General features: G+C 33.0%; 1 protein-coding gene across 7 annotated transcripts in view; it reads left to right on the top strand.

The window, feature by feature from the left end:
- Positions 1-11,331, top strand: part of YTHDC1 (YTH domain containing 1) — a 38,737-nt gene extending 27,406 nt beyond the window's left edge. For 3 of the 7 annotated variants that reach the window (XM_012724225.1, XM_012724226.1, XM_012724222.1), the window contains 8 exons: positions 2,013-2,097; positions 3,029-3,195; positions 5,614-5,696; positions 6,711-6,747; positions 6,820-6,883; positions 6,993-7,055; positions 8,409-8,543; positions 10,371-11,330. In XM_012724225.1, coding sequence (XP_012579679.1) covers positions 2,013-2,097; positions 3,029-3,195; positions 5,614-5,696; positions 6,711-6,747; positions 6,820-6,883; positions 6,993-7,055; positions 8,409-8,543; positions 10,371-10,595 — 859 coding nt within the window. In that variant the 3' untranslated portion in view covers positions 10,596-11,330. Of the gene's footprint in view, positions 1-2,012; positions 2,098-3,028; positions 3,196-5,613; positions 5,697-6,710; positions 6,748-6,819; positions 6,884-6,992; positions 7,056-8,408; positions 8,544-10,370 lie in introns of all 7 variants that reach the window. The other 4 variants (XM_004681257.1, XM_012724227.1, XM_004681255.2 and 1 more) reach the window with 2 other exon arrangements.
- Positions 11,332-11,606: the final 275 nt, after the last annotated feature.

Below are 11,606 nucleotides of genomic sequence, written 5' to 3'. Positions count from 1 at the left end.
ATGTTTCTTCCTTTTTTTAAGATTTATTTTTATTTATGTATGCAAGAAATTGGGGTGTAGGCTTGTTGTGGGAGGTGGAGAGGATTCACCAGAGACAGTGGGCAGCAGAACTGAACCCTGCCGAGGGAAGCAGCAGCTGGATGAGGCAGGGGAAGGCTGCTGCACCATGTGGGTTAGCTCCCTGGCTGGAGATAGAACTCACACTGCAGTGGCTGGTGATAGATAGCAGGTAGAAGAGGAAGCTTTTCAAGTGGCTTATTTAAGTTGTCACTGGAGTCCTTTCAAAATAAGACTAATCTACAAAATGTCACTCATCAAAAATTAAAATTACCGTTGCACTGTTCACAGAATTACTGTTTGTAAATAAACCTTTCACATCCATCTCAGTTAACCCATTTTTCTTTCAGAATTTCTCCTCTTAATAACCAAACCATAATCAAGCACAGAGCTTCTGTAATGTTTTACATTCTTTTGCCTCATTTACTAATCCTTACGTCAGAATCACTCGTTTTCTAAAGTTCTCAGAGTTTTCTAAAGTTCTCTACTTCATTACATTTGTCTGCTTGGATGTGTGTATGTGTGAGTTCACTCTAGAACCTTCTTTGATATATGAAGTAAGATGAGAGATTAAAAGATCCATTGAAGTCTCGTAGTATTGCGGATCTTTTCATTGCTTTCTGCTCCCATATGTTCCTGTCACCATCATCACAGAACATGTCACTAATTTAACTTGAGGGTATACTTTTCTTTCTCTGCAAATGTCAACATTTTTTCTCAAAATTTGAACGTTCAAGAAGATATTTAAGATTAAATATCTTAAATTGGTATTTAAAATGGTTATATAGTTTGCCTACTGGATCAGATTACTTGCTTATGTCTTCCATAAGTCTTTGCATGAGGTGTGTAATTTTTTCAGCTATAATCCCGCCTTAATCTCTCTTTGACTTCCCCCAAGTCATTTAACGTCCATTTGTCATACACCATTTATTCTGATGACTTTTCTTCCCCCCCAAATAGATGTGACTCTTCATTAAAAACAAATTTCTGTATTCTATTATGTACTCATTCTCTCACAGAATAATTATGTGTGTTGTGTTTTCTGATAGCTGTGGAGGAAAGTTTGGGAATGCAAACTTTTGTTTTACTCATGCCCTTTGAGCAATTGCACTTACAGCTGCTTAATTAAAGCAGTTGTTTAATTTAGCACTAACCATTTTATGCACAGATAGATAAAAACTTATCGAATGCTGTTAAGTTTCTGGCCATTTCTTGATAACTACTCATTACAGCTCTTGTTTACATTCAGCATTGTGGTAGGCTGTTAAAAACTGTTAAGCTGCAGACTGTTTTTGAAGTTTGGTGAGATTATTTGACTCCCAGAGAGCTTAGAGTTAGGTTTGTAAAGTTATACTGTTCTTGCTGCACTGTTGTTTAAGTGGTGGATATAACTAATACAAAAATAGAAATTCAAAAGCTTAATTTTTGTGTTGTCTACTCTGTTGGGAAATACTACCTTACTGAAAGTCATAGGACACTTGAATCTGGGAAAGCAACTGTGAGTCATGATAGGGAACACTATCATTTCAATTTGGTAGTAACAGCTTGGTAAAGATTGAGCTTTTTCTTAATCAGTTAATATGAAGTTCAGTTTTTGAATATGTAGAAATGAAATGTATTGTTTTACATGTCGTTTTATTTGCAAACTACTTAGATTATTAATAAGAAGGAAGTGGCGATATCCTTGTTTGTGAGATGAAAAAACTCAGTGTCAGAGATCTTGAAAGAGAAAGGGAATTTAAACCCCAAACTTATTTCCAAATTATGCTTTAGGGATATTGAAAAGAATAATCCCTAAAGAGGTTCCTCCGTTGGGATTAAGCTGTTCCAGTTTAAGTGATTCTTCATTTTAGTCACATTTAAATCATGAGTAACATTGGAATTCACTACTGAAGATAGTGTATAGGTTTAAATGGTTCTACAAAAGAATGTAATTGGTAATACTTTGTATTTAGGCGTGAATTACCCTTCACTAAATCAGCTCATCTCACCAATCCTTGGAATGAACATAAGCCCGTAAAGATTGGACGTGATGGACAGGTTTGTTTTAATGGCTTCTTTTAAAAATGTTCACACTTTAATCAATCCTTTTAGCGATCTTTGTGGAAGCACATCATATAGCAATTTCTGAGAGAATTTGCATGAAGATTAAGGAAAAATTTCCTTTAATGGTTTATGATTATTGTAATTATGACTAATTTATAAAAGAGCTCCATTGTTAAAAAAAAGATAGCTTTATATGACTTTAATTAATAGAATGGAAGGAACACAATTTGAAGAAAATTGGTCTGATTTTACATGTTTTTTTCCTAAAATAATTATTCTACGGAGTCTGCACTTTTATTTACAGTTCTAAAGAAAGCCTTATGAGATCAGTATGAGTACTCAGATTTTCAAGTCTGCAAATGAAATTAAGTATACAGTGATTTAAAATAAACCCAACCCTTTGATCAGTACGTTTTCTATATGTAATTTTCACTGCTCATAAGTGAAAATGTTGGGAAAATTTTAATACACGTCTATAGGTGATGAGTTGACTTTGTAGTTGATACAACGTATTGCATTTCACAGTCCATAATTATTAGTTATTGGCACAAATCTGGCATGTTTTTTCTTTACTATTTAAGATTGATGACTTTGTCCTTCATTTTTGTATTTTGCTTAAAAAAGTATTCCTTTATTTGCAGAGGGTGATTGTCAGATTTTAAGCAACCACATTTGTGTGTTTAACTTGGGAAATTCTACGTGTTTAATTTTTAATCCATCTATTGATGTTTTAAATACATACATGAAACACTTTCGAATGTTATTTTCAAATTTTTTCGTGGAAGTTTATTGGAGTCTCATGTTATTGTCAATCTTGGGGAGAAAGCCTTCAAATCAGGCTTGTTTTATTGTCTGTCATGAAAATGCAAGTATATTGAAAGTTTTTCTTGTTTTCCTCTTGTAAATAACTAATTTCCTATTTTAGGAAATTGAACTTGAATGTGGAACGCAGCTTTGTCTTCTATTTCCTCCCGATGAAAGTATTGACTTGTATCAGGTCATTCATAAAATGCGTCACAAGAGAAGAATGCATTCTCAGCCCCGATCAAGAGGACGTCCATCCCGTCGAGAACCAGTCCGGGATGTGGGAAGGTTAGAAACGTTCTTTGGACTGATAATAGGCACATGTATCAGAATAACATGATGGAGGAATATGATTCGTCAAAAGTTTGTCCTGCGGTAAAGAAGAAAGAGAAAATCCTCAAATCAAGCTGCATGGACTAGTTTGTGGCTTCATTGAGGATTTCACATGGTCACCTTGGTCTGAGTCATTTTCAAGAGGAAATGGGGATCTTTCCTTATGCAGAAAATATATTTGCTAAAGAGCAATAACCAGTTTAGACTAGATATTCCAGTAATGCAATGTATACAGTTGAAATGAGGTAGGCATTTGTTGATAAGAACAGGCTAGAAGGAAGGAAGAGAAGGAAATCTTTATTTGCAAAAATTGTTAATATTTTGTAAAAAGCCTTTTTTTTCAGGTGTGTCTCTGGATAAGCCTTGTCAGATATGGGACTTTTATAAAGGATCACTAATGTTTTTTCAGAAGATGACGCCTCATTTAGAGGATAAAATATTTTAAGTTATTTTGATATTCAAGAGGAGCATTACTGGGACTATTCACATTTTATCACCGTGATGTGTTAACCCCATTGCCAAATAATCTCTAACATGTACCCAGTGAATTCACACATCTTGCTGAGCTGAAAACAATAGGTTCTTTCCAAAGGTGATCAAGTGGCCCTGGGAGACCCGGCAACAAACCAAAAAGAAGGGCTGTTGCTGTGTCTGTTTACAACTTTTCCAGATGCTGGCAGTACCTGTGGACTTAAAAGTGTTTTTTAGAGGATCGCCATGGTTATTGATCACTACTTTATGAACTAAACAGCATTTTCCAGGAAAAGGGGGTCTAACTTGTTACAGAATTGGAGAAGTCTTTGCAAAGGACTGATTTAAGCCCTTCTATCCAACACCTTCCCCTGTATAGATTTGCATACAGCTAAATCTAAAATATTCTGCTAAAGACTTGGATGTATGGTTGATGGGATGAAACCTTTGGTTAAGTTTCCTTTTGGTGGAAACATCCTGTGGTAGGTACAGATAATCCAACCAAGAGTCCCCATTTCTTTGAGCTTATCAAGGACACTGTCGAGTAGGTAGGAGGAAACCTGGCAGAGCCCCCTTACTTTTGGCCTAAAAGGACTGAGCACCAAGATGTCTTTTGAAGTTTTAAGCTAAGAGGTTTCCAGTGCAATACAGTATATACAAGTGAAGTTTTTACCTCAGTTTTGCAATGGACTGCAAACTATACTTATTACACCACTACACCTTCTCTCAAGCCTGCCAGGGCCTCCATATATGTATGTGGCTTACAACTTAAAGACAGTAGTTGGACTACTGTATGAACTGTTACTATCATGTTTTATACCGGTCGTAAATGCACTCCCCAAACTACAAGAAAGCGGTATGTTTATTTTTTAAACCAGCTTTTAATTTTAGTCTTATTTATTGTAGATTGTTTTTATTCTGTTGGGGGTGGGGTGGGGTTATTGCACTTTGCAGTAAGAGTTAATCTTCTGTTACAAAAGTTAATGAAAGTGGTTTATACTCAGAAAAATAGCTGGAAAACTAGTGATACCAGGTTATTACATAGATTTTTACCTGCTATAAAGGAAAAAGGGGTATTATCTAAAAACCTGGATTAAAACAATTGTGTAGCTCTTTATTAAATGCTAAGTAAAATGTACTTAATGATGTGTTAAATTTAACCCTTGAGATTTATGAAAGATAGTAGAAACAGCCCACTGCAAGAGTAAATTTCTACCTTCTAGAGAATACACTTTGAACTCATTTGATGAACTTTGTTAAAACTCTCCCGTTACATGCCAGTTTTATTTTAAGACGTTGTCGAGAAATCCCCTTAACTCCTAATGTTAAGTGTAGAATTTAGTTTTTTCAAAGTATTAATATTTTCAAACTTTACTGTAAAATCACTTTCAACAGTAACATTTTCTGTATGATCATATGAAAAGTATGACTGTGCAAAGCAGAAAAATACTTAAGAAATTGTCTTACCCTAAAAGATATCAATAATTTAATAGAATAAGTTTCACAATTACACGTTATGTAATAATAGAGGCATTACCCCCTTTTTTCTTTCCTTCTGAATGCGGAGATTTTGGAGGTAATATTCAAGCAGGTAATGTGTTTAAGAACAGCTTTACTTTTGTTTGAATACAAGAATGTAATTATATATTTTGAACCGACTATTCTTTGCTAGTCTCGCATCAAACCATGAGAATTAGAATGCTTCCAGCATTTAAAAACTGGTTTATAGTAATTAATTTGATAAATTTAATTATTTAAAGATAATTTTTACTTACCAAAATCTAGGGTATTATTTTGAAGGAAATGATGGGCTATTATTTGTTTTTATTTTTGTCAGTTCTTGTTGCTATTTGTTCTATCAGCAGTTTTTGGTTTAATTTTTAATGTGTCTAATTTGTGTAGGCGTCGACCAGAAGATTATGATATTCATAACAGCAGAAAGAAACCAAGGATTGACTATGCCCCTGAGTTTCACCAGAGACCAGGTTAATATTTTATAATCCTGCAGATATTTGATTTCAGATTATTTAAAAATACACACACAGACAAAACTTCTATTGCAATCGTATAGTTTTAAAAATGAAGACACATTAGGATGTGACTACTTGAACTTTAGGAAATCATTTATAGTACTCAGTCTTTTTTCCTCTATTTCAAGGTTGTCTTTTCTAGTATGACTCATTGTCATCATTACCTGAAATTACTACACAAATGGAATCTGCAAATGTGTTTTAAAGTTAAATATAGTTAGGGAAAGCAGTGATCTTAACCTGCTGTTGTACTTTTTAGTCTGATGATACTTAGCACTTCATGTGGTTTATAGTTTTGATTAGAAACTGAAGTTCTATATTATTCTAAATAAAAATATTTTAACTTGATAATTTTGGAGAGGAATGGGATATATTTGGCTTGTAAACTAAAAAGCAGCTTTTACTCAGTCTTGAAATAGAAAGGCAAATGACTTGCGAATAAGTATTTAAAAATAGACACACTTACAAAAATTAAACAACATGGAAATGGCTCTTTGATTTTAGGTATATATATATTTCAGTTTCACAACTTACACAGCTTTGTCTTGCCCTTAAATTTGGATTTTAAGAAGCGTGGTTGACTTGCGCATCACTTGTATATACCGGAAGGTGGTAAACATTTATTAAAAGAAATCCTATTACAGCGTCCATGAGATAATTTCTCTGCCCTTACTTCCTTATGGAGTAGAATGAAGAAAATTTCTATCTAGCAAGATTTGGGTGTGTATTTAGAAGATCCTTATTGAAAAGCTCTCTAGCAGTTTATAATTCTGTGAAACCAGTAAGTTATTTAGTTACTTCCTAGATTATCATGTAATCTGAGAAGAAAATCTGAAAATGGAATAATACAATGATAGCATCATTATATTTCATGGAAAGAATTGAAATGAGTGGTAAGGAAGGCTTATTGTGATGCCAGAATAAAAAAAATATAAATTTGATTTACTAAAATGCTTGATGTTTGAACAGGGTATTTAAAGGATCCACGATACCAGGAAGTGGACAGGTAAGTTGGGTTCACTCTTGCTTAGTTTTGAATTACATTCTTGGAACTAGTTTATGAATTACCTGAATTTAGTTTCACAAATCTTATTCCCAACAGACGATTTTCAGGAGTTCGCCGAGATGTGTTTTTAAATGGGGTAAGCAATTCATTTTATATGTTAATGTACACAAATCAGGATGTGATTTATTTTGTAGTTCTGGGTTTGATTTTATATTTATTATTGACAATATCATCTTTCATTTTAGTCCTACAATGATTATGTGAGGGAATTTCATAACATGGGACCACCACCACCTTGGCAAGGAATGGTTTGTATTATGTTTTTGCAAGTTATTTAACTTCATTATATTAGCGCAAGTTATTTATTTGGGTTGTAAATGTTAATTACTCACTAAAATATATTTTTTTTATAATTGTATGCTGTTTTTAAAACTAGAGAGTAATGAATGATTTGTGTTAATAGTGCAGACCTAAATTGGTAATTGTTATGGTTTATTATTGTAGTGATTAGCAGTACAAGCTGCGTCTGAGTTCATGTACCTTTCCTTCTCTATTATTTTTACCTTGGGCAAGCTTGACATACATTATAATACACATATTAAAGATGTACCTACAGGTTAATTCTTTTTATGAAACTGAATGGGCATTTGTTACTTTTTTTGGTTCATTCGGCAAAATAGTGTCCACCTTTGTGCAAGGCGCTGTGCCTGCTCTTGTTTATACTTTGGTAGATAGACACTATGTCTATCTTCCATTGATTTAGATCAGTGGAAGAGTGTTAACATCTGATTGGTGAAAAGTGAAATATTGCAAAATATACATAGCACTTAGCAATACTAATCCTAGTATTTATTTAATTCTCTGTATAAATAAAGTTAATTAAACCCTGTTCTACTTTTAGCTTTATCATTTTTTTTTTAAGAAAACTAGGTCCTCTAGATTATGTTTTTTAAGGTAATGAGGGTAGGTAAAGCCAAGCAGTTAGGAAGTTTAAATAGTTCTTAGTGTCTTAATCTTTTTAAAGATTTTTAGAAGCTTCCTGTAATGTGACCTATTTATCTGACTTTTGTTTCACTTGTACTGTATACAGATAGATTTTTAAAAATTGAAATATTTAATAATGTTTTGGCACCAATTTGGTTAGTAACCTTTGATTGGCAGCTATTCATTTTATAAAGACATTTAAGGTTCCTTAACCCCTGGCGTTTTGGGTTTATTTTTTTAAGAATAGATTTTCACACAGTTAACTGATTTTTAGAGTCATGATGTAAAAGTATTCTAGTTCTACCCTTTTACTTAACAGTTCCTTAACCAGTTCATGCCTTAATTTTTCCCTTTTGTAAAGTAATAATCATAGTACTTGTGTTTCAGGATGGCTGGGAGAATGAAATGAAATATGTGAAAGTGCTTAATTAGAATAATAGTGCTTATAGTAAGCACTGTATAGATGTTTGCTGTTTCTGTTGGTATTTAAATACTATCATATAAACGTATAAACATGTTAAATCTTAAATATGTAAAACATGTTACGTATTTCCAGTAAGGGTATTTTGAAATGACAACATTATTTTGCGTGGGTGGTTTTGGTTGATAAATTCTAAGAATGGTTTGCTAGTAGGGATATTTGATTGATGCTAATGACAGTGGTTTTCTGTTTTTAGACGCCTTATCCTGGAATGGAGCAACCTCCACACCATCCTTATTACCAACACCATGCTCCACCTCCTCAAGCTCATCCCCCTTACTCAGGACATCATCCAGTACCCCATGAAGCAAGATACAGAGACAAACGAGTAGTAAGTGCATGAGAGGCAGAAGTGTAAGGAACCTACTTGGAGTAATGTAGATAATGTGAGGGAAGATGGTGAATGATGGACTCTTTCATATCTTACTACAGACTATTTTGGAGTAATTTCAAAATTTGGCTTTATTTTAAAAGTCTAATACTTTGGGTTATTTAAATTATTTTTCTTTTATTGATGAAACAACAGTTGCTTAAGTTAACTCCTACACGTAAGTTAGGTAATGTCTTTAGGGATGTAAACATAGTTAATAGGATAATTTTTTACTGGAATTTTCAGTTATAACTTTGTAGGTTCATAGTTAGGATATTTCTAAACTCTGTTATTAATAGAAAAATCTCAAATCTAATTTTATTCCTATCAAATTTTATTAGCTCTAATAACAAAATAAGTTATTTTGTCTCACCTCTTACAGGATGATGCTTGCAAGTAGATTAATAAATGCACAAGAATCATTATTTCTAACAGTTTTATGTGATTGAAACTTTTTTGATCACTTCAAAAACAGGATGAAGGGAAGAGACTAGTTAAGGTTTTTAGGGCTCTATTGTACTTAGGTGGATTAAATTTGTTTATTGAAAGATACTAATTTTTTTTATAATATTAGTTCAAAAACTATGGCACTCATTTAACTTTTGCATATAAGTTTGCTAGCCTCAGCAAGTAAGTTTGGTTATTATTAAAGAAGGATATAGAACTCACACATGTGTGGTGATGACTTTGTGTTGTACTAAATAAACTTCCTTTTATTTTCTGACTTAGATGAAGAACATGCATATTTGAGAGTGCCATTTAAAGTGGTAGTTTCCTAGCTTATGTTTAAGACTTTTTATGGTTGATATTTGTCAACCCTCCAAACTCAAATCTTACTAAGATCTTTAATATTTTGTAAAACTACATATGAATACTGACTCTTTAGTAAACTTTAATTGAGAAGGGTTTTCAGGCCCACAGGATAAACATACAGCCTATTCATGATGAAATTTAGTTTGCTAAATGGGTTGTGGTGTTTTTACATTCCTTTTGTAAATGATCACATGGTTTTCATAGCAGCAGGTCTTTCTAAGTTTTACTGAAGTAATTGTCAATTTTTATAAGTCCTCTTTCATGTACGTTTACAAGGTAATATTTGGTTAGTACATGTATTTCATATTTATGTTCACATATATAAAAAGTAGTGTGAGATTTATGTTTTTGAACCTTAAATTCTGATTATTCACGCAGAGTTCAAATTCAGTAAGTAAAGGTGAATTGAAAACTAAGTAAGTAGAAAGCTTTATAGCAAGCTTAGAAGCCGCCACAGAGGGGCAGCTTGAGTGTATGGAAATCTATGGAAGAGACTCAGTACATATTTTCCTAAAATTCTATCAAATTGTCAGCAAAGCTGTGCAGTTTCAAAGAATATCTGGAATGTAACAGTTCCTAGTTATACCATAAGAGGGCAGAGTTGGTTCAGTTTAGTTTATAGACTCAAAGGAGGGAAAAACATTGATGACATTAAGCATTATAATTGGCACCATGGATGTGTAATAATTGTTGCTTATCACTAGGTGATTTCTTCGATTACTTAAATGGGTAAGAAAGTTACTTTAAACATTATTCATAGGAAACTGTAAGAGGTGATTTTCAAAAATATCTGAATAATGCTATGTTTTAGGTATCTTAATGAGTTGAGATACCAGTGTCCTTTTTCTGTATCAAATGTAATGTCAAAATTGCATCCAGTGAATGATTGTTTCTCCAGATGATAATTAGAATATAGAAATTCACAAATTGCATTGGAACTTTTGACATACCTAATCCATTGCTTACCTTTTCTAGCATGATTATGATATGAGGGTGGATGATTTCCTTCGTCGCACACAAGCTGTGGTCAGTGGTCGGAGAAGTAGACCCCGTGAAAGAGATCGGGAACGAGAGCGAGATCGCCCTAGAGATAACAGAAGAGACAGAGAGCGAGATAGAGGACGTGATAGAGAAAGAGAAAGAGAGCGATTATGTGATCGAGACAGAGACCGAGGGGAAAGAGGTCGATATAGAAGATAATGCGCTTTTGGAAGCACTGATTGTTTAAAGATAAAAAAAATCTTGTATTTTTTTTTTTGTGTGTGTTTGCAAGTAGTAAATTTATTTTCAGCTGTCTACTTAAAAGTTCATTGTGTAGAAGGATTTATTATGACCCTCTTTGTTCCAAGCATGCAGTATAATAAGAACTGGAAAAACTCAAATCCTCCAAAAATGCATAGTTTGAAAATTTGAGTTGACACTTCTGTTGGGCAGTATGGAACAGTCTAAGAATGTAGATATTGATTCATTCTTCATAAATGTTCATCTAGAGGTTTTTTGTTTTGTTTTCTTTTGGATCTCAATTGGTGACTGCCATGATATTTTGCTTTGTTGTGTTCCTAAATGTAGTTGCACACGGTTCAGTAAAAATAATGCTGCTATCAAGTATGCAAATATTGAAGTATGATGGTTTGACTGTATGGCAGTGTGTAGCAGCCTCTTAGTTACTCCTTTCTTTCCCCTCTTTTTTTAATCTTAAAGTCATGTTTTTGTTTTCAGTCTTCAATGATGAGAGCAATATTATGAAGACATAATTTTTAATATTTTTAAATAAAAATTCAGTTCAGTAGCATGGTTGACGCTATTGTTTAGCCTTCCCCTCCATACTGTATACATTGGCTTGGAATGTTCACGACTTGCGTGTGTGGCAGCAGAAGATAATTCCCATATTCTACATTGCTACTGTTTTGTATAAAATAAATTGGTAAAGATTGACACTTAATTTGTTGTATTTCTTTATTGTCTGCTATAAATTTGTTTTATTAGTAGTTAATGTAAAATAATGCATTGTGTCTGGGAATTATAGGAAATTTGTTTTTCTGGCATATTTTAGCAGAAATGATTGAACTAGGCAAATTAAATATATATTTGATATAAGAATTAATGGTATACACTGGATTTTGTTAATATTTTGTTAGTATTTGGTAACATCTACTGCGGTCACAGGATTATTTCAGGATTTCAGCAACCTTCATCTTTGATAAATAAAAT

Source organism: Condylura cristata, unplaced genomic scaffold (assembly GCF_000260355.1).
Source record: "Condylura cristata isolate star-nosed mole 26May11 unplaced genomic scaffold, ConCri1.0 scaffold00012, whole genome shotgun sequence".
In the NCBI taxonomy this organism is placed as follows: domain Eukaryota; kingdom Metazoa; phylum Chordata; class Mammalia; order Eulipotyphla; family Talpidae; genus Condylura; species Condylura cristata.
Note: the sequence above shows the minus strand (reverse complement) of the source record. Positions and strands in the feature narration are given on the sequence as shown.